The sequence below is a fragment of the Rhinoraja longicauda genome, chromosome 27, assembly GCF_053455715.1.
Source record: "Rhinoraja longicauda isolate Sanriku21f chromosome 27, sRhiLon1.1, whole genome shotgun sequence".
In the NCBI taxonomy this organism is placed as follows: Eukaryota; Metazoa; Chordata; class Chondrichthyes; order Rajiformes; family Arhynchobatidae; genus Rhinoraja; species Rhinoraja longicauda.
Window position 1 is genome coordinate 14095001 of NC_135979.1, and position 24636 is coordinate 14119636.

The 24636-nt window shown below is 39.5% G+C and overlaps 1 protein-coding gene across 6 annotated transcripts in view; it reads right to left on the reverse strand.

The window, feature by feature from the left end:
• Positions 1–24636, reverse strand: part of srrm1 (serine/arginine repetitive matrix 1) — a 57581-nt gene that overhangs the window by 29987 nt on the left and 2958 nt on the right. For all 6 annotated transcript variants that reach the window (XM_078423374.1, XM_078423373.1, XM_078423379.1 and 3 more), the window contains exons 2-6: positions 14850–14939; positions 8816–8938; positions 5780–5950; positions 4308–4420; positions 1231–1446 (exon numbers count right to left, since the gene is read on the reverse strand). In XM_078423374.1, the coding sequence (XP_078279500.1) occupies positions 1231–1446; positions 4308–4420; positions 5780–5950; positions 8816–8938; positions 14850–14939 (713 nt within the window). The remainder of the gene's footprint in view (positions 1–1230; positions 1447–4307; positions 4421–5779; positions 5951–8815; positions 8939–14849; positions 14940–24636) is intronic.

Sequence of the window (24636 nt, forward strand, 5' to 3'; positions counted from 1 at the left end):
TTAAACTAGAAACATATCACCAAAATATGCAAAATACACTCAATACGGGCATGTGAGTGAGGTTAAAAAAAGGAAAAGAGCCGAGTGCTTGCGCGAGGCATACAACGGGGTCAAAAAACGTTTTTTTGTGGAAATTTACTCACAAAATTACCAGTTTCAAGCCTCTTTCAGTGCATTTCAAAGTATACAGACATGACAAAATAATGTGAATATGTCCCTGCACACTAATAACATTTTGATATCAATTCGCACATTAATTGATAATCAGCCTAAAAAGGTGGTAACTGGCTTTTCTGCAGTGTTTTATATTTTAACCCTGTCTTAATTTAGTTATATAATCTTGCACATAAATTTAATATTTACTCATTATAGTTCAATCACTGATTTTCTGGCATTCTTGGTTCCAGAGCTTTGCTGGTTTATCCAGCAGGCCAAGGAAGTCGGCTATGGGGATAGATTTGCCTGCTCCAGCTGGGCTGGAGTTCCAGAGCCCCGGCCACAGGTTGCAAATTCAACCCACTGATCGGCCGTGGAAGTCCCGATGAGGTCGAGATTGGCTACCTTGCCCAGCCTATGTGCCACATTTTCGGTTAGACTTCCAGGGCGCACGGGGGAATATCTCACGGAACCCCTAGCAACCTCTAGTGTTCATTACAAGTCTGTACATCGTTAATTTTTTTCCTTTCTTTTTTTCGACCTGATTTCTCAAGTTTATTTGGCAAAGTGAAAAATGCGGAAATCATGCAAAAAGCACGGAAAATGGATTTTAAAAACGTGTAAATCCGCAGAAAATTCACATGCCTGTCAATAAAACAGATGTTAATAGCACGGGTATTGACTAGTTGCAGAGTGGGCAATGTCAGGCTGAACTTTTGGAGATATCAAGGAGCATGAATGACAGTTTTACAAAAGTATTAACAAGGCTCCACATACCTAAATGATCAGAAAAGTTTAACTGCAAAGAATCAAAAGAAAATGGCAAACTGGATTAAAAAAATTGGTCTCCATGGCAAAAACCAAAGATCATTGCCTTTCAACACCCAAAAGGTTGTTTGCAGTGGTATTCCGTGAGCTCAAGTCCTAGGTCCATGACATATAGGATGGTTTAAGACTTGAATACAGGGTACATGAGTACATTTAATTCAGTTTGGCTCCCTCTGAACTCTTCAGTTATAACAAATCTATGCTCTTTATTGAAGTAATGAAACATAAATAAAAATAGTGGTTAACCTTGTTGATGTTGCTTCTGGTGCAGGGGATTCTTTTCTTTCTTTTAGTGAGAGATCTGGCTCAAGTGATATTTGTTCAGGCTTCTTGACCGTAGATACTGGTGAAGCACTTCTACTCCCACTTCTGTTCCTACGATGAGGAGACCTAGATGGAGAACGCTTTCTCTCCCTTCTTGCTGGAGATCGCCTCCTGGGAGATGAGGATCTTGATTTCCGCCTGTAAGAGTTAACACCAGCTTAGAAAGACAGCAACATTTGGCGCAAAAAACATGATTAAAATCCTTCTGGTGAAGTAAAATTCTGCAATTATTGTGGTGTTTGATTTAAGTAGATAATACCAGTAAAAAAATGTCAAACTTTTGAAGATTTAAAAAAACGACACCATCTTTAAAGCCATTGCATAAAAGATTTCCAATTCACTTGTTAATGATTCAACAATTTTCATAATTCTTTTAAAGGGTTCAAACATGTCTGAACACTCGCACGTAATGGAACTGCCCAGATCAGGATGTACTGGGATCTGACAAGATGGCTGTTCAGAAATTTTAAAAAAAGGAAATGCTTGAAATATTCAGTATTTTTGGAAAGAGAAACAGAGGTCTGAGTCATTTCAGCAGCTCTGCCACACAGTTCCAGACCTTAAAACAGGTCCGCCACAGATGCTTCTTGACCTGTTTCTTTTTACTATTTACGATATACATTAATGACTTAGATGAAGGGATTAAAAGTACCATTAGCAAATTTGCAGATGATACTAAGCTGGGGGGTAGTGTGAATTGTGAGGAAGATGCAATAAGGCTGCAGGGTGACTTGGACCGGTTGTGTGAGTGGGCGGATACATGGTAGATGCAGTTTAATGTAGATAAGTGTGAGGTTATTCACTTTGGAAGTAAGAATAGAAAGGCAGATTATTATCTGAATGGAGTCAAGTTAGGAAGAGGGGATGTTCAACGAGATCTGGGTGTCCTAGTGCATCAGTCACTGAAAGGAAGCATGCAGGTACAGCAGGCAGTGAAGAAAGCCAATGGAATGTTGGCCTTCATAACAAGAGGAGTTGAGTATAGGAGCAAAGAGGTCCTTCTACAGTTGTACCGGGCCCTGGTGAGACCGCACCTGGAGTACTGTGTACAGTTTTGGTCTCCAAATTTGAGGAAGGATATTCTTGCTATTGAGGGCGTGCAGCGTAGGTTCACTAGGTTAATTCCCGAAATGGCGGGACTGTCGTATGTTGAAAGGCTGGAGCAATTAGGCTTGTATACACTGGAATTTAGGATGAGGGGGGATCTTATTGAAACATATAAGATAATTAGGGGATTGGACACATTAGAGGCAGGAAACATGTCCCCAATGTTGGGGGAGTCCAGAACAAGGAGCCACAGTTTACGAATAAGGGGTAGGCCACTTAGAACGGAGATGTGGAAGAACTTTTTCAGTCAGAGAGTGGTGAAGGTGTGGAATTCTCTGCCTCAGAAGGCAGTGGAGGCCAGTTCGTTGGATGCTTTCAAGAGAGAGCTGGATAGAGCTCTTAAGGATAGCGGAGTGAGGGGGTATGGGGAGAAGGCAGGAACGGGGTACTGATTGAGAGTGATCAGCCATGATCGCATTGAATGGCGGTGCTGGCTCGAAGGGCTGAATGGCCTACTCCTGCACCTATTGTCTATTGTTTCGTGTTCTGACATTACCTGGTTTTATTTAAGATTTCTAGCAGCTGCACATACTTTTGATTTTAATTTAACTTGACAGCTCAGGGTTGGACTACAAAACCAGAAGATTTACTGATGAGCAGCTTTTAAAAACAAATTGGGAAAAAAGGTAAAAAGTGAAATGCTCAATCCTTGCTATCTGTCGACCTGCTACCAGAAACGCATACTTGTATTGTAAGCCACAATCCCAATTTTATCAAAGAAATCTCTAAATATGTGCACAATGAGAAATCGATCATTTTCTATATGTATGTAGTTTCCTAGCCATTCATGTAACTTGTAACTGGCCACTGCGAGAACAATCTCTGTTTAGAGCTGCATTTTATGATTTCATTGTTTCTAAGCATTTATAAATCACTTAGTTAGCTCATTTCATTGCCTTTCAATATTGACATGTTTTAGAATGTTTATTATTAATGCATGCCGATAATTTTAGAAAATTATATAACACTTATATTTAGGGTGAGGATGGAATACAGAAGAGCAGGCCTAAGCGGCATGCACAAATGATATTATTTGTGGGAAGTCCATGCAGGTAATTAAGTGTTAGAACTTGAATATCAACACATAGGTAAAGAAACAGAATAATTTGCGGAATATTAAAGCATAAGACAGCAACAATTGAATAACAACAGAGAATCATACTAGAATTGTAAAAGATTATCATGAAATAAAAGATTTTGTAGACTACAAACAATTGCAATTGATACCAACATATTTACATACGGACCCACTACTGATTTTCTGGCGACTGATGGATAACATTACTAGAGCGCACTTGAAATCACCTCCGGAAGTTCCCCTAAAATGTGGCACCTAGGCCGGGTGAGGCGGCCAACAGCGGGTCAAATTCCCCCCCTGTGGCTGGGGCTCTGGAACCAAGGCCCGGCCAAAGCTGACAGATCCATTTTCATAGCCGACTTTGGAGGCCGATATTGCGGCCCGGTATCACGGCCCCAGGTGGGCCATTCCGGTACCGCTCGTTCCTCGCAGAGGTCGTGACCTCTGTTGATCTGGCAAACAAGCATAGCTCAGCAACCTTGGGTGCTGGAATATCGATGATAGACCTGTATTAAATTTGAAGTTTCTTAATATGCACATTGTCCCATACTTAAATTCTGCAACTTGGTAATTTTGGTTACATAGACAATGTTAATGTTTGCGAATGGTAAGATGGGGAGAGGAGGTAGCCATGTAATTATCTAGCATGGCATAAACACTACAAAAATCTGACACTAAGAACAGGTGATGTGCACAAATCCTCCCAGAGCAGTAGTTGAAAAGAAACAATAAACTGTATTAATAGGGGGAAAATGGTAAACAGAAATCCAGCCACTACATTGAACTGTAACCCAATATGTAGATTCGTAATAACCTCTTTGGACTTCTGGAGCGGTCCCTCTTTTCTCTGTTTTCTTTGTCTTCTTTATCCTTTTTTTCCTTCTCTTCGTCTTGTTTCTTCATGATAGCCAGCTTTTCCTGTTCAATCTGCAATAATAAACAGCATCAATGTGTTCTATAACAATTGTTTCACAATGTTATTTCATCTACATGCTAGAATTCCAATAATTAAAGAAAAATTACTTAATTAAAAACTGAACAAATGATTCCAACCCAAATTTGCCCCAATTAAACCCCAATATAGGCCAGAGGATTTATATTACAAATTATCCAACTCATGCCAAGCCCAGATTGCAGTGCTAAACTCAATCTCCAATTACTTGGTTTCCAAGAATTCCAAGGATATTGTTGCACTGGAACTATTGCAGCATGCATCTTTCCAACAATGGATAACTCCAGCAGATTTATCAATTGCAGTCTGTCCATGGATTTAATTCATAAAGCCAATTTTACACCTAGCACCTGTTCAATCCGGCATATTTCAATATTTTGCATTGGGGCCAGCAATTGCAGCCCAGGAAGGGGGAAATGATTGCCACTCCAGACTCCACCAGCCTACACCTCACTGTAGGTTTTGTTCACAGGAGCCACATTCCCAGCTACTCATGTAACCCGTCCAGCCAGCTCCCCTTTCTGTTCCCTCCGAGTCAAGCAACACGCATTTACAAACAATGGTTGGGGCATGGCCAAGCATCACCACGGCCCTCAAATAGGTAAAATTGTCACCCAACCCAAGCCCTGGTCAATCCATGCCACCACTTCTAACTGGTTGCTCTAAGACATTCACAACTTGGCATTTATATCTTGCAGTGCACATATCACCCTGACCATCCTGTGATAGTTATCCAATTGACCATTGAATCTGCACCTTGACCCTGTGGGTCAATGAGTGGATGGAAACAGTGCAGGGACACATCAATGCCATACTCAGATGCTTGGAACATTTTGATCCAGTGGGAGAAACTAACAGGGGGAAAGTGGATTTAAAATAAAAACAGACCTGAAATTGAGTCTACATTCCCACTGTTATTTTAAATCCACTCCCCCCCCCAAGAGAATCAATTTCCCCCCCCGAGATTTTACAATTAACTCAAATGGCGGAGTACCTTTAAAAAAAATAATCTGCTTATCATTATTGAATTCTAAGACAAGGACCTCAATTGGACTAGGGTCAGATGGCCACATTCTCATGCAGCAAATGGCCTCACATGCCAAAAAAAAAATACACAATCAACAAAGCGAAATACATCAGGAAACAGTTAAGAGATAGGCATCTAAATCAGCGCTCAAGCTAAATTATACACAAATCAAGTTCAATAGAGTTGCATATAATCACAAAAACTATACAGAACTACTTTTATCCACAAATACAAAGGACAAATCCCATCACAAAGTCTACACAAATGATCTCACCCGAGGATATCAATTGTATCACAAATATGTTACCTGTCGCTGCTTGATTTCTTCTTTCTTCTGTTCCAGAAAAGCAGAAGGGATTCCTGCAATGTTTTCCTGGGCACTCAACAGCAATGGCCACAACTCTCCCATGAACATTCTTGCATTCTTTCCATTCAAGAACCCGGTTAAGTTAATCTGCATCAGCTTTGCATCTGGGTTCTGCAACAGACACAAGATTATATGGAAGGTTATATGGAAAAATCAAAAAGCAATTCACCCTACTTCTTTCAAACTACCTCAATATTCTAAAGACAAACTTGACAGTGGCAATACTTTAGATGATGGTAAAATTACGTTAATAGTTTTTCTATCTATGCTGTGCATCATCAATGCGATTTCCCTGAACTATCAGCCTATATAAACTGGCTGAATGTCAGCTTTGTCTTAAGATTTCTTTCAATATGAACAATCCATTTAAATCCCATTTACGAGGCCAGACTGCCTCTCACTATTTCTGACGATAGCCAATGGGCATTCTGGAGTTTTATGAACGGATACTGCACATAGGTTGCCGGAGCAACGAGGTCCAGTAAAAAAAGCACACAAACGTGTCAGAACACCACAAATCATGTACAGAGTCCTGAGGTCTTCAACTTCTTCTGGTCGACTCCTGAACCCAAAGTTCCAAGTCCCCTGTAGAGAAAGATGTTCCCTTGGGTTGCTTCCGACTCCCTACTGCAACTCAATCACCTTGAGTATAATGTTATATCATTTATCTAAATTGTAAGAGACGAACAAGCAATAATGAGTAAACAGCCACATAAAAGAAAAATGAACAGTTTATATTCAACTTTGGCTTAAACTGTTTAAATAGACTTGCCTTGATACTCCATGAAAGAACTGTCCTACCTCTCCAGATCTGAGTCTTATATTATATATCTAATAACATGCAAATTCCTAAACTAGGTACAATGTAGCAATTCAATGAACTATATAAAACATGAACACTAGCATTCCACTGATTGTAATCCAAAATCTTGGCCAGTGCATACCTAAACCATTGTGTAGTATATGGCCACTAACAGTAATCTATAATCATATTAAAATAATGAATTTCAATCTGATCTTGGGAGCGCTATTAGTTTAATTGACTGTGGTTATAGTAATGCAATTATCTAAATTTAACTACTTCGTAGATACAGGGTGCAAATGTAACCCAGGTCTGCTAATATGAACTACCATGGATTAAAGAATTTATATATTTGAGAAATATTCCAGAGAAATATTGATTGTTTGTACTTTATTCAAATCCAACTACTAGTACATAGAATACACACTGCTCTTTAGAATGTTTTCCAAGAATATATTAATTAGTGATAAGATCCATGTTTATTTAGTTGCAATTAAATTTGAACCTTCTGGAGTTTTGAACGACCTCAGAGAGTTGCAAGTAAAACCGTACACAGCTGCTATGAATGTTGCAGATCAACATCAAGATCTGAAGCATTTCTTATTTCCTTGCTTGCAAATTGTTTTCATCCTATTGCAATGATGGGCATATGTGTGTGGGACAGGAATAGGGGGCAGGGTGCAAGCAGAATGGCGTGGGCTGCAAGCTTTCCACGTACACCAACATTGTCAGGTGTTGATCAGTTATTAAGATGTACACTTCAAGCACAGCAAAAAGGACACTTTTACTTAATTTGTCCCCAAGATGAACATCTCACTTCCATATAACATTCTGCCTAGTAATATAGATGTTCTTTTGTTGTACATTGATCAAAAAAGCCTGAACATTTCTTCTTGGACAAACTGGATCAGACACATGATGTTGAGGATACATTTCAGTCACATGAAAATAGAATCTCAGGCCTACACAAATTCCATATACACCATTTGTCGTTCCACATCAAACATGACTTTCCTTCTATATCATTTCTAGGCAATCTTCCCCAAAATGAAAGACAGTCTCATTATCCCTTGGTTGCAGTGGCGAGTTGAAGTTTTGAGTAGATTTAAAAAAAATAAAACAATTAGCCCTCCAAAAATATTCCAACATCTTGATTTTTAGTTGAAAGTTTCAAGAAAACAATTTTTTTGAACATTGATCATTAATAAGCCTAAAGATTCACTATTAAGCCATTTCCAATATTCAGATTACAAAAACAATTTTTATCTGTAATGGCACATTTTTCCTCATCTAATCTGGCTACTGTTTTGCTTTCCACTTGTTACTTCTGAGCAGTGTAAAGTTTTGTCCGAGTGCTCTTCATTGAATGGCATGAGGATTTTCGTCTGGTCACTTTACACAACTCACCTCCAAACACACACTGCATCATCAAGGGAGGAGGGTCAGAGCGACATTGGAATTCACTTTGCTGTGACCTAACAAGGTGATGGTGCTATACTTCAGACGGAATAACATCCATTTTGGTTCAGGCCTTTTAAATCATAAATCACACGATCATTAGAAAAATGCTGTCAAAGGCGCTTATTATACAATAAAACAAGAACACATACATGATGGATTTTCTTTTTGTTACCTGAGGGCTAACTGATGGGTCATTCAATAATTTGAACCGTTTCACAAAAGTATATTAAGCACTCACAAGAGTGAACACTCAACTTTGTTTAAGCAAATTCATTCGGCATTTAAAAGCAATCCATCAACATTCATTTTTAAGTTTCATTTCAGGGAAGGAAAATCAGATAATGTAATCTAAACTAGCTAAATATATCTTCTAAAATCTAGAAACTACACACCAATTAAACTGACAATCATCAAATCCCATTTTGGAATCCAAATCGATTTCCAAATAGAGCACACTTAAAATACGGAGTCCAGAAAAACAAAAATCTCAATGTACCCTTGTGAAAATAGTGAAAAGTGCTGAATGGTCCACAAAGAATCTTGCCACATTTAAAGCTATCCTTGCAGCTTTTTAAACCATGTTTTACTGTCAACATTAACTGTGCAGAAAACAAGTAGAACTGACTTTACAAAAAATCTTTTCACCAAAAGACCAGGTGAAAAACCACATCACAATAACTTTTCAAATACTCTTTTCTCTTTCCAATTATTACCTTCTCCTCAAGATGGTTGAAGATGAACTCAATAACAACATCATCCTCGAACCCAAGCATTTCTGTCACTCTCTGGGTAATCCATGGCTTGATCACCTCCAAGTTCACTTTATTCATATCCACCTGAAATAATAATTTTTTTTAAAATTACATTAAAATTGAACACTGAATTGTTACTCTAATGCAACTAATTAGAATCTATAAACGGCAAGAGAACCATTGATCACATAGACAAGATGATACAAAGCCAGTACGGGTTGTACAGGATTACTAATGACTCGCTAGAGATGTTCATGGGAATGCAGATAGATGCAATACAACTGACTCATAATAAGGGAGCATATAGAAATGGAGAGAGCCTACTTCTCCAAATAAGGAACTTGCTGGGAGGTAGAAGATAGTAAATGTGGTTGAATGTGGCTATCCTGACATCAGTACAGATATTTCTGTTGTAATGTGGGTTTCCATAACATCAAATGGATGTAAATTCATTGATGAATTAGGGAACAATATTTGAGTTGCATAGATTGAATTAGTTATAACAGGTATTTATTTCACAAAATGATGGAGAAACTCAGCAGGTCAGGCAGCATCTCAGGAGAGAAGGAATGGGTGACGTTTCGGGTCGAGACCCTTCTTCAGACCGATGTCAGGGGGGCGGGACAAAGGAAGGATATAGGTGGATGACCCGAAACGTCACCCATTCCTTCTCTCCTGAGATGCTGCCTGGCCTGCTGAGTTACTCCAGCATTTTGTGAAATAAATACCTTCGATTTGTACCAGCATCTGCACTAGTTATAACAGGTTCTCATTTGGGAACTGGAAAACACTTTACAAGTTGCTTTGGTGTTTGACAAGCAAAAAACTGCCCTAGAAGCAAAATCATCTTGGAAAAAAAATGTTTCTATGTAACCTCCCCGCAGTCATCGGGCATCATTATCTAAGAACACAATCGATTAGTTTCACCATAGCTGGTTATTAAAATTGACACGCAATTACTTCTATTGACCCTCTATTATATTATATATATTATAGCAATTATACCCTATGAAACAATGTACCATAAGGCCTTCAGTATTTTAGTAAAAATAAACTTATAGTTATTAAAAAGATGTTTAATTTTAAAAATTCAGTGCGGAAAATATCTTTGTTATTATGAGGATGAAACTTGCTGCCCTCCTTTTCCCCATTGACACAACTGTTTTTGTAACTAGATTTTTTAATAATGTGAGATTTCTTAGGAACATGACTATCACTTTATAGCAGAACTACCTGCATCATGATCTCTGATTTTCATTCACATTGCTTTCTCTTCCTTCAAAGTTTGATATCACAAAGTGGTGCAGCAAGCAGTCTCGCAAAGTTAAATGATATAGTGAATAGTTTTAACAGTAGTTGAAAATTGTGGATGAGCATTCAAAGATAAGAAACTGGGCAAAGCTGTGGCAGGTAGTATTTTCGTTTATGTGTAGGAAAGAACTGCAGATGCTGGTTTAAATCGAAGGTAGACGCAAAATGCTGGAGTAACAGCGGGTCAGGCAGCATCTCTGGAGCGGAGGAATGGAGAGAAGAATGGGTGACGTTTTGGGTCGGGACCCTTCTTCAGGCTGATATCAGGGGAGGAAGTGGGACAAAGATAGAATGTAGTCGGAGACAGTAAGACTAGTGGGAGAACTGGGAAGGGGGAGGGGATGGAGAGCAAGGGCTATCTGAAATTAGGGAAGTCAATGTTCAGTATTTTAGTTTAGAGATACAGCACGGAAACAGGCCCTTCGGCCCACCGAGTCCGCACCGACCAGCGATCCCTGCACATTAATATTATTCTACACACACTAGAGACAATTTACATTTATACCTACCAAACCAATTAACCTACAAACACGTAACTAAACTAAAAAAAAAAATGCTTGCTGATTTGTAGTAGGAATGGTTAAATTAAAGTTTGGTTGAAATGGTCTCGTTCCAATTCATAAATTCAATTAGATCAAATTTGGTTAAGGCCGATTCTTCATGAGGCTTGGTTAATGCTAAAAATAGGTAGTATTCTAAGCAAGGAAAATGCCACGACATTCACCTTTGAAACAATGGAACAAGAGCAATCACCTAGCCCCTTATGCTTGTTCTGGCATTCATTGGATGCCAAAAGGAGGGAAGATTATAATACGTTATTGCCTTCCATCACAGTGCACTGCGGTGGATGTTTATGTTAATTTTTAAGTAGTTGTGTGTCTTGCTGCATTTTTGGTGTGACTGTATGGCAATTCAAATTCCTTGTATGTTCTTATATACTTGGCTAATAAATTCTTTGTACCTTGTATAAAAATCAATTGATCTGCAATTGAACTCTAGATGCACTCGTCAAATATCTCTTGACATCCGTGGTCAAAATTAACAACTTGCCCAGCACAAAATCTCATCTGCAAAAGCTGGTTTCAAAATTATATCATGCTTTACAACAGAAGGGTTTTATATCAGATATATCCAAGGACATTGGTGGGAAACCCTAAAGGAAATTGGGGGAGCCCTGGTTGAAATCTACGAGTCGTCCTTATATACAGGAGAGGTACCGGAAGACTGGAGGGTGGCAAATGTTGTGCCTCTTTTCAAGAAGGGCTGCAGGGAAATACTGGGAACTATAGGCCGGTGAGTTGAACATCTGTAGTTGGGAAGATATTAGAGAGTATTCTGAGGGATAGGTTATACAGGCATTAAGAGGACAAGGGCTGATTAGGGATAGTCAGCATGGTTTTGAACATGGGAGTCTCACAAATCTGATTTGTGTTTTGAAGACGGGGCCATAAAAAGGTCGATGAGGGCAGAGCTGTACATGTTGTAGACATGGATTTCAGTAAGGCATTTGACAAGGTTCCGCAAGATAGGCTGCTCTGGAAGGTTAGATTGCATGGGATCCGAGGAGAGATAGCTGAATGGACAGCAAATTGGCTCCATGGAAGGAAGCAGAGGGCGATGGTGGAAAGTTGTTTCACGGACTGGAGGCCTGTAACTAGTGATGTGCCTCAGCGTTCAGTGTTGGACCCGTTACTATTTGTCATCTACATCAATGGTTTGGACGAGAACATACAGGGCAAGATTCGCAAGTTTGCTGATGATACAAAAGTGGGTGGTTTTGCAGATAATGAAGATGGTTGTGAAAGATTGCAGCAGGATCTGGATCGATTGGCCAAGTGGGATGAGGAATGGTTGATGGAATTGAATGCAGAGAAGTGTGAGGTGTTGCATTTTTGGGACATCTACAAGGGCAGGACCGACACAGTGAATAGCATGCCTCTGGGGAGTGTTATAGAGCAGAGGGATCTAGGAGTGCAGGTGCATGGTTCTTTGAAGGTCAAGTCGCAGGTAGATAAGGTGGTCAAAAAGGCTTTTGGCACGTTGGCCGTCATCAGTCAGAGTATAGAAGTTGGGAAGTCATGTTGCAGTTGTATAAGATGTTGGTGAGACCACATTTAGAATATTGTGTTCAGTTCTGGGCACCATGTTATAGGAAAGATAATGTCTAGCTTGAAAGGGTATAGAGATGATTTACGAGGATGTTGCCAGGACTAGAGGGTATGTGCTATAGGGAGAGGTTGATTAGGCTGGGATTCATTGGAGCACAGGAGGATGAGGGGTAATCTTATAGAGGTGAACAAAATCAGGTAGATGCACAGAGTCTCTTGCTCAAAGTAGCGGAATTGAGGACCAGAGGACATAGGTTCAGGGTGAAGGGGAAAAGATTTAATGGGAATCTGAGGGGTAACCTTTTCACACAAAGGGTGGTGGGTGCATGGAACAAGCTGCCAGATAAGGTAGTCGACGCTGGGACTATCCCAACGTTTAAGAAACAGTTAGCCAGGTACATGGATAGGACAGGTTTGGAGGGGTATGGACCAAGCGCAGGCAGGTGAAACTAGTGTAGCTGGGACATGTTGGCTGGTGTGGGCAAGTTGGGCCGAAGAGCCTGTTTCCACACTTTACCACTATGACTTCATAAATTCACTCCTGAAAAATCCAATTCAAATATTTAAAATTGGAGGGTAGCCAATGTTATCCCACTTTTTAAGTTAGTCTGACATCAGTGGCGGGGAAGATGCTGGAGTCAATTATAAAAGACGAAATTGCGGATCATTTGGATAGCAGTAACAGGATCGTTCCGAGTCAGCATGGATTTACGAAGGGGAAATCATGCTTGACTAATCTTCTGGAATTTTTTGAGGATGTAACTAGGAAAATTGACAGGGGAGAGCCGGTGGATGTGGTGTACCTCGACTTTCAGAAAGCCTTCGACAAGGTCCCACATAGGAGATTAGTGGGCAAAGTTAGAGCACATGGTATTGGGGGTAAGGCGAAACCAAGCGCAGGCTCGGCGATCGCTTCGCTGAACACCTGCGCTCGGTCCGCATTAACGCAACTGATCGCCCGGTGGCCCAGCACTTTAACTCCCCCTCCCATTCCCAGTCTGACCTCTCTGTCATGGGCCTCTCCTCCAGTGCCAGTGAGGCCCGCCGGAAATTGGAGGAGCAGCACCTCATATTTCGCCTGGGCAGTTTGCGGCCCTTTGGTATGAACGTCGACTTCTCCAACTTCAGATAGCTCCTCTGTCCCTCCCTTCCCCTCCTCCTTCCCAGATCTCCCTCTATCTTCCTGTCTCCACCTATATCCTTCCTTTGTCCCACCCCCGACATCAGTCTGAAGAAGGGTCTCGACCCGAAACGTCACCCATTCCTTCTCTCCCGAGATGCTGCCTGACCTGCTGAGTTACTCCAGCATTTTGTGAATAAATCGATTTGTACCAGCATCTGCAGTTATTTTCTTATAGTATTGGGGGTAAGGTACTGACATGGATAGAATGAAACCAAAGAGTGGGATAAATGGGTCCCTTTCAGAATGGCAGGCAGTGACTAGTGGGGTACCGCAAGGCTCGGTGCTGGGACCGCAGTTATTTACAATATACATTCATGACTTGGATGAAGGGATTAAAAGTACCATTAGCAAATTTGCAGATGATACAAAGCTGGGTGACAGTGTGAACTGTGAGGAAGATGCTATGAGGTTGCAGGGTGACTTGGACAGGTTGTGTGAGTGGGCGGATGCATGGCAGATGCAGTTTAATGTGGATAAGTGTGAGGTTATCCACTTTGGTGGTAAGAATAGGAAGGCAGATTATTAACTGAATGGTGTCAAGTTAGGAAAAGGGGACGTACGAGATCTGGGTGTCCTAGTGCATCAGTCACTGAAAGAAAGCATACAGGTACAGCAGGCAGTGAAGAAAGCCAATGGAATGTTGGCCTTCATAACAAGAGGAGTTGAGTATAGGAGTAAAGAGGTCCTTCTGCAGTTGTACAGGGCCCTAGTGAGACCACACCTGGAGTACTGTGTGCAGTTTTGGTCTCCAAATTTGAGGAAGGATATTCTTGCTATTGAGGGCGTGCAGCGTAGGGTTACTAGGTTAATTCCCGGAATGGCGGGACTGTCATATGTTGAAAGACTGGAGCGACTCGGCTTGTATCCACTGGAATTTAGAAGGATGAGAGGGGATCTTATCGAAACATGTAAGATTATTAAGGGATTGGACACGTTAGAGGCAGGAAACATGTTCCCAATGTTGGGGGAGTCCAGAACCAGAGGCCACAGTTTAAGAATAAAGGGGTAGGCCATTTAAAACGGAGACGAGGAAAAACTTTTTCACTCTGAGAGTTGTAAATCTGTGGAATTCTCTGCCTCAGAAGGCAGTGGAGGCCAATTCTCCGAATGCATTCAAGAGAGAGCTGGATAGAGCTCTTAAGGATAGCGGAGTCAGGGGGTATGGGGAGAAGGCAGGAATGGGGTACTGATTGAGAATGATCAGCCATGATCACATTGAATGGTGGTGCTGGCTCGAAGGGCTGAATGGCCTACTCCTGCACCTATTGTCTATTATGCCACATAGATATATATTACGCTATGATAATCCAGTTACATTCTTTGGGATGTTTTAAAGTGTTAAAGATACTCAATGAATCAAAGCTATTCCTGCAATGAACTTGAAAGACAATACCTTTTTTTCAAGACATTCTGCAAATTTCAACTGTTTTAGAAGTTTCTTCTGTTTGTTGCTGAATCGATTGTCTTGTTCTGCACTGGTTCCCTATAAAAATAGAAAATAGAAAGTGGTTTACAGCATGACAATTAAGTTTAATTTACTTTTGAAAGCTTAATTACAACTCAATTCTTCAATTTACTGTTTTGCCAGTATCAGACTTGCCTAATTATTTTTAATTCATATTGGGAGAAAAATGAGCTTTGGAATGACAAACCAAACCAATTAAATACAAATGTTATCATTGTACAGTGTAGGAACTGCAACAGCCGATTTGCATACAACATATTTGCACATTTAGATGATTATCAAATAACCTTCCTTAGTAAACACTAAGCAAGGCAAAGTATTGGCCAGGAAAATGGTTCTTCAAAATTGCACCACCGGGTAACCAAAAAAACCAGCAAAGAATCCAAAGTGAACATTGGTTTAATTTGAATTCCAAAGGTGCTGCTTCAAAGCGCAACAATTCATCAGTACTGCTATGGCGTGTCGCCAACAATTTTGGACACATTTATTGATCTAAATCCCATTTTAAAGATAGCTCAGAGCAAAAATCTTCAGACTGAGGAAGGACCCTGGACCAAAATGTAATATACCCATTATGCTCCGCAGATGCTGCCTGACCCGAGGCTAGTACAAAATACCCTCTTAAAACACTAGTGATTGGTAACATCAATCAACTGTGGTCTATTAAAAAAGAACTGTTTCAACTTCACCAGGTTTGACAATTCTGAATCACCCTCATTCTCCTCTCTCCTTTTAATTGTCAAACCTCATCCATTAAACACACTCAGTTCAGATATTCTCTTAAGTCTCAGAACTGTTTCCATATAATTTTTACCAGTTCCAACATGCACAAGATGTTTCATCCCAGAAAGATCTGGTCCATCAGGTACACCCTATATGTTACTGGATCATAAAATAACAGAGAAACAGGTTCTAACTAGTGCATGGCCATTGGTGTAACTTCCCAAAATTTACCTCTCTACTCTAAAATAGAACTATTATACAAATGGCCACTGCCAATAAAATCTTAAAATTCTATGGCACTCTCAATAGAAGAAAATCGCTGTCAGTTTTCTAACTAATGAAATCCCCAATTAATGGCTGGGAGACCCATGTCCATACTAAATTCCTAAATATTGAAATAACATTCTGTCACCAGTGCCATGCAATCAATATGTGATTTTTTTTTACTCTAGCAATATTTTAAAAAGCTGAACGATCTGATTAACAAATAACAAAGCCTTTCATGCATGTCAAAGAAAAAAATGGGAGACTAAATTTAACAAAATGTCCCATTATGTTTGTCATGTATAATTACATAAAACCAGCAGAAAATCAAACTTAAATAGAATGAGAATGACCAGCCATGATCACATTGAATGGCGGTGCTGGCTCGAAGGGCCGAACGGCCTACTCCTGCACCTATTGTCTATTGTCTATTAAATACTGATGTTTCAGTGTGTCAAAGTATTACTTCAACAGTTATTGGCTATGAAGTTTTTTCCCCAAGGACTAAAATAAGTGTCAAGACTAAAATAGGTTAGAAGAAAAATGTAAATAGGTGTACATTGCATTGACATGAAACTAAGCTCAAGGAGTTTATAATTTATAAACATGCAACAGTGATTCTTAAAAGACTGAAAAAGTTAACCAGAAAGACCAATTGATATTTTATGGAGAGAAAAATGGAACCACGTTTTTGACCAAATACCTGCCCCCGAAGGCTATATTTGCTCTCCTCTGTAACAAAATCAAATTCCATTCACAACAATAACTATTTTTACAACTCCTGGCTCTTTCATTCTAATCTTCATAAGCTTCAGATGATCCAAAACTCTTTTGACTTCACCAGTTGTATTCACCCAAAACACATGCTGGCTGTCCTACAATGACTCAATGACTCTATACAGTATATAAATGCCCTCAATAATGTTTGGGACACAGCAATATCATGTAAATGAAAGTAGTCATGTTTAGTATTTTGTTGCATATCCTTTGCATGCAATGACTGCTTGAAGTCCGCGATTCATGGACATCACCAGTTGCTCTGCGGACAGTGGTCATTGACAAATGCACACCTGACTCCTGAAGAGTGTTTCTAATCGGTCGGACAGGTGTTTGGGGATTTTTCTTTATTATAGAGAGAATTCTTCTGTCATCAGTTGTGGACAACTTTAGTCCTCATGTTGATAAACAGCAATAAGTTTCCAAAGGTGATGGAAAAATTGGAGGAAAGACTAGGTGCTGAGAGCTCTGTTATACCTGCATTAAGGAGACATTTAAACACACCTGAGCAATTACAAATACCTGTGAAGCCAGGTGTCCCAAACATTATGGTGCCCTGAAATAGGGAGACTATGTATCAACACAGCTGTAATTTCTGCATGGTGAAACCAAAATGTATAAAAATACCCTTTAATAAAATCTAACAATGTACACTTTAACCACATGTGATTTTATCTATTATAAATCTCAAATTGTGGAGTACAGAGGCAAATAAATAAATGATGGGTCTTTGTCCCAAACATTATGTAGGAACAAACTGTTGCTGGTAAATCAATTGAATGGGAATCTATTATTATTATATTATTAAAACTCTCATCTTGTTTGTTCCGTATGTTTGTGCCGTAGATATTTCTGTGTTCTGTTGTTTCGTTATGCCCATCTCATACACAAAAACAGTACACGGCCGCACAATTTTAGGCCCATCTTACCCACAATTGTCCTGGGGAGTGTTTAACACAAGTTTCATTCAAATTGGTCTTATATTTTTAAAGTTAGAGATTTTAAAGTAAAAAAATGACCATATTAAACCGATTGCTTGCCATGTTCAGCGAATGACACCACAATGGGACCTGCCCGAGTGACGGCCAATAAGGGGGGGGGGGGGGGGGGGGGGGGGGGGGGCAGGGAGTCACGGCCAATTGGGGGGGTGGGGCTAACTTTAACAGATGCCCTCCCCCCCACACCCCTGTAGGACCGGCGCTCGTCCCGGCCACCAGAGGGTCCAACTAGATGGTTGTCGCCTCGATTCCCTGCCGATCAGCGCTGCACGCACGGAGCACAGGTAAGTGGCTTTTCCATGTCCCCCCTCGCCTGCCCACGGGGGACACTCCCCGCCCGGCAACGGGTCGCCGGGCCCACAGGATCGTCAGTTGCAGGAGGGTTCCTGGCCCACAGGAGAAACGGGACCGAAGTCAGTGGCTTCTCCCTGTCCCCCCTCGCCCGCGGCTCCGAGGGACGCTCCGTCTGCCAACGGGTCCACGGATCGGTAGGGTTGCTGGGTTTGGCACAGCCCCGGAGGACACTCCCCACCCGCCAACGCTCCCGCCTGCTAACGGGTGCACGGATCGGTAGGGTTGCTGGGCCTGGCACGCCCCCCCCCCCCCACTCAATCGCCCCTTATCCCTCCCCACTCCCCCCCCCCCCCCCCCCCCTCATCCACTCCATCTCACCTCAACCCCCCTCCCTCAGCCATAACCACAGGACCGCCCACAGCAGAGATTTGCACCCAATGGGTGCACACCCGTCTAGTGGGAAACTATAAGGATCAAGAAGTCAAATTAGCAGCCCAGAAAATAATTATTTCAAGTTAAAAAGTACAAGACTATTTCATTCACAAGGAGAGCTGCAAGAAATCATGTTGACAATGCAATATATACATTTTTAATAAATGTTCTACAAAACAGAAAAGCACATGGAAATCAGGGAAATACAATAACATGCAGACAAAAATCAGGATAGGATAGGGCTACAATCTTGCATAAATAAATACTCCACAGTTGAGCCAAATATCCTCCTTTCCTGGAGTCTGCTCAACGAAAGGGCACTTACAGTAGATCCTGAAGTAATCAGATCATGCCACAGTGGGAGATTAAGATTTCAAATATTGCAATTTGAAAAACTGCCACTGGTCAAATCAGTAGTATCCTTTTATATGACATTCACAGAATACATGTACAAATTCAAAACACGGAGAACATAATTACTGTCTGTGCTTTACTCTATGAACTGAAAACAACAAACCCGCCAAGTACACAGTGTAACCGTAGGCACTGATTGCAAACAGAAAAGCGATACACATAAATTCAGATACTGACATTGAACCCTGCAGTATGCTGATGAAAATTGAAGCATAAGAAACATCAAAGACTATGAACCACAGTAAAGTTAAACTGGAACTCTTCAATAATTTATCCAATAAGCTATTAATTTGCTTGTAATCTTCGATGGCAAAGGTAAACAAGCAGTTTCTATTCAATATGGGGACATCATGGAGTGGCCAGCATTTAATGTTGTCTTTAAATTTGGCCCTCTTCAACAATTGCAGGGTTTATGTGGAAGTAAATCCAATACTGCCTATGATATAGAATATTTGGGATTTTGACCAAGAGACAAACAAGATGGATATATTTCCAGCTGAGCCCAGCACATCGTGCACCTGTTGCCCTTTTCAGTTTTTAGGAGGTGAAGTCAAGACTTTCCTAATTGCTAAGGCACATTGTGTAGTCAGAAAGCGTTGCGACTTGTATTGGAGAGAGCATACTCTTAAGAAAGAATGCCAATCAAGGAGGATTCTTTGCCCTAAATACTGTCAATATCAGCAAGTATTGTTAGAGCTGAACTGGACTTTTAAAAAGTATTTAATTGCCTTTTGAACGTGCAGACGGCAAATTAAGTTTGAGGGTCAGGTTCTGAGTCATTGAATCACAGCCTCTGAATTGTTCTAAACGCCAGTGTTTATGTACCCACTCCAATTAAGTTTCTATTCAATGGCAAATACAATTTAATTGATGGATGATTCAGCAATGGAAATGTCTTTAAATGTCAAATGAAGGTAGTTAACAAACTATTGTTGAAGCTGGTCATTATTCTCTCTTCATGCACAGTATGAATATTACCCTTTATCCAAGGAGTTCCAAATGTCACTAAACATTATGCAATTTGTCGATATCTCATTTCTGAATTTATAGCGGCAGGTTATTGCTGTAGTTGGAGGTGATTGGTTTTAGTATACTGGCTTGAGAAAGTTCTGCAGCCTCCAACAATATAATTATTTCTTTCAGCAAGGACAGGTTCCAGCACTGATAGATACATTTGATCCCAGGTTATTTTAGTTTGCCAAGATTAGTTTATTACATTTTTGAACAATGGTGTCAACATGTAGACGTAATTATTTTCATTTCATCTTTGGAATTCAGCATAAATTTAGACCAAAGACTTCAATGAGGTTGGTAGGATAGCGAGCAAGTTACACTGCTACCTGGTATCACAGTTAATTGCCGCTTCCATCATTTGCTGCAGACTAAGAATAAACTAGTGCACACTGAGTGGCCACATTTTATCTTTTTGTGGAAAGAACATATCTGAGCAATTTGCCACATCAGGGAAACCTCAGGGTTGTAACTATTCTGGAAAAGCCTTGCTTGGCTTTGTTCTAAAATCATCAATAATAGGCTGTCATTATTAACACCTATACGCTTCATTATGATCAAGTCTTTAACCTATTTTTTTAGAAAATGTTGACTAAATTGAAGTAGTCTATGACCATCTTCTATATGAAGATCGGTCCCAACCCAAAACGTTATCTATGCATGCCCTCCACGGATGCTGCCCAACCCACTGAGTTATCCCAGCACTTATTATTTGTAAACCAACACTTGCAGTTCATCTGTCAGTGGGCAAAATTATTGAGCAGTCTTGATTCCAATTACTTCTGCCTACGCCAATGATGTTAAGCACAATTACCAATAATTTAGCAAGAAATAACAACTTAACCAGCAAAATTAATAATGCTTTGGATAGATAGACCTTAACTGTTCGTGCTCTTTATTATATAGGAGTTACATATACATGCCAAATGTCAAAATTGTGCTCTATCCACCTTAATTTGCCCCAAAAAGATTACTCACTTCCTAAAATGTAATTTCAATTTTTAGTACCCCCTGTGTTTTATCAATTATCTGCTTTCCCAATCAATTTAAAATTTGGATCCATATTCACCCTATTGAACCATCATTACCGTGCCTTCATTATGAGCAATAATCATAAATAGATGCAAAATGCCACCGGTCAATCCTACACACAGATGTCATCCAAGATCAATGTATACTTTGATAGAAAACAATTTTCTGATAAAGATTATAGACAGACTCAATGTCTCTACACAGTCAAACATATACAATATTCCAATTAAAATAATTAGATGTAATTATTTACGTTTATGTAAGTTTATGCAAGTACATATTGAATCATCACAGAAAATAAAGTCATAACAGTTAAAATAAATTGTGGTTATGAATAAAAACAATAAATATAAATAGCAATGCAAAATCGATAGACCGATATGTTTACAAGCTGCATTGAGTATATAGTACTACAAATCAGCCAAACTATAAACATAAAGCTATTATAGTGGTGGAATTAAATGTTTGCTTAAAAATGTTTTTGAACAGATTTAATTTTAAAACTAAAATAAAAAATTGACAGCAAAAAATAGTACTGCACTATTTAGAATCACCAAATATGGTCTTTGAACTTAGCATATAACTTAGCATAGAACTTAACAAGCCAACCATATTTTCAGGGCATTTCACCAAAGATTTAATCCATACATTAGATTGTATTGGAAACAAATATACCACCAAAAGCGGAATTCAACACATTCCATGTAATCTTATAATCCTCATTATCTTTTCACTACTATTGCACTACTGCACTAGTTCACCTTGAAAGTAGTGCACTTGGATGAAAATATCTATTCTGAATACACTATATTATAATGGATACCTTATGATAATTGATGATTTGTAATCTGATTGTTGGAAGAAGATAAAGGAATTCAGATTCATTAGAAACCAGACAAACCGCAAACTATCCATTGAATTTTAATGCAGCACTAAAATTAAATTTTGAAAATAATAATGACTTAAAATCCACAACGTCATGAAAATAATAATTTAAAACAATTACAGGCAGTAATCTTATGTAGATAGGAGTGAATTAAATGCTGCATTACAGCCTTAAAATTCTATGAACATTCATAAGCTGCTCAAGTTCATTCTTGGAATTTTAATCAATAGGCCATACAACAAACAGTGAACAAATCAAAGATTCAAGAGTTAATAGGTACTGAATGGTGCAACATCAACCAGTCACTTAAGATTTCTGTAGTGTCAGCCCAGGTCTTTGCTACAGCGAGAACAGTAGACACCACCGTAAATAGGTCAAGATTCACATGTTGTGACGTTAAATCGAAACTGGAGAAAATAAAAAAAACTGTCCTGACTTTAGCTACTGGACACGTGAAAGAAATACATCTGGAGGTAATGGGAATTGGCAAAATACTAAATGGTTATGATGTTCTGCGAACATTACTTTGAAGAGGTCTAGATTATCAACTACCTCCAGCCTGCTGGATGATCTCAATGAGATCACTGCTGATCTATCTCACAATACCCGCCTTTGTCCCATATACCTTAGCACGCGTTTAGCTATAATCGATCAATTTACTTCACAAATGACCAAGCAAAGAGTTCCAAACTTTGCAGTGTTTCTTAATTTCCCTACACTTCTGGAGCTCTCACTCTCATTGTTATATTGTGAAAAATTAATTCAATTCCTTCACTAAATTTATTACTTCCATCTAAGCTGTTTGCAATGCCAATATATGCCATCCTTGGCAATCTTGAATGTGTAGTTTTCTATTAATTCATCTGAATTATAAATAGGAATAATTATATGAACAAGCAGCCCACAAAACTAACCAGTACAATATCTCTGTTACTCTTACCACGTGGCCTATTGCACCAATAGTGTGTTCAACTTAATGCATATTAATAGCTGAGAGGGACTTTATAAACTATCTCATAGAAGTCAAATTAAATAACATCCTTAGCATTCTTCACTCCAGTACTTTAATGACTTCTTAACCTATTGGACTCTGAACAGCTGTAATTTGCCTAGTGCCTATCCTTAATGATGTGCTTTGGTAATGATGCGACAATAGATACAAGAACGAATGGTGTATTATTACATGGTTTAGTCCGCTCGACATTCTTAAATAGAGGAGCGGCAGGCACTATTTTCCAATCTTAAATGGTTCGCAAATCAAGAGAACTTTGAAATATTATAGTCAGGATATATGGAATATTCACACTATTTCTTTTGAAAATTACCTGTCCCTGGGGATCTGTAACTCATTAACGGCACTATCTATATTATTGTTTTCATGTCAGCTTCCCTGGCACCTACTGTCTGGAAACTACTACAATTAATGATATTAAATAACTTTTCAGCATGTCTGTTATTTCCGCATTTCTTTCAAATAATATGAATCAGTAGTTTTTAAAAGGCTCATATTCATTTCTCATATCCAATTCCTCGCAATGTAGCTAAAATGTTATCTTTGAGGTTTGTTTTTTAAAAATCTGGACTTAAAGATATGCATCCATTGTTTACAACTTCATAATGGGATCCAGGCAAAATGCTTTGATTGAGTTAATGGGGGGAAAAAACCAAATCAATGCAGGGCAACTTAGAACAGAATTTAAGAGCCTCAGTGTTTCACATCACTTTCAATAGAATATTATTAAATTGATGACTCGCAATGCTGAACAAATCCAATTTACTGAATGGACCACACTTAAAATAATTTGTTGATGACACAAAAGATAATTGCTTAAAATAAAGCAACGTGACTGATCAGCCTCAAGGGGATAAACCATTGCAGAATAGAAATGTCACCTTCAGAGATTAAAATAACGTGGGGGGCCTCCTCATAGGTTTCTTATCAAGCCATTCATTACCAATTACTCCCAGTGGCTTGTTTTCAAACACTTATTTGTTACTTCTAGAGACAAAGATCTATCATTGGCTTTCACCTGTTTCTTCTATGCTGGCGTTGCATAACTCTTTTGTGGAAAAGTCAGACTGACTTTCCAAATCGCCCAAGAGCCACTCATGCCATCACAAAAACATCCCAAGAGGTTCTCGGTCTGGCACTCTGACCCATTCCTTCTATCCAGATACTGCCTGTCCCGCTGAGTTACTCCAGCATTTTATGTCTATCTTCGGGTACACTAGCATCAGCAGTTCGTCACTACACACTCTGACCCCTTATGAATACTTCATAAAAACATTTTCACCAAGGCGACCCTATTCTCCACATGACCTTTACTGATAAAAAGTCAGATTCCGGATGTACAGGTTGGGGAGGGCAAGGCATGAAGTGCTTGCTGCTCACCATCCTGCAGGCCATATATTATGCTTCACTGTAACCAACAAGGATGGGGTAACTTCTATATATAATCTCTTGACCCCAATCTCACATTTTTACCATTTCCTCGGACTTGGCATGATACAGGAAATAATCGAATTCCAATTTAAATTCAGATAAACAAGGGCAAAATGTGTGCCGTGCTCTTTAATCCCTGCCGCAAACCGCCTGCTCATTACCCATCTCTTCAAGCTACCTCATACTTGACTGATCTGCACAACCCTGTATTCTGCTCAACCCAGTCAAATTTTGTTTTCCATTGCTACGCAAACACAAAGGCAATTGGCTTCTACAGTCAAGTAGCTCATCACCAATATTACTGTAATCACTGTTGACCAGAAACTCGTTTAAGGTTCTGTAATCAGCGTTAATGTTTATGAATTATATATATTTGAGTGTTTATATATTTAGTAGGGAGTGACATAATCGGGGGAAAAATTGCACGCATCTCGCATATTT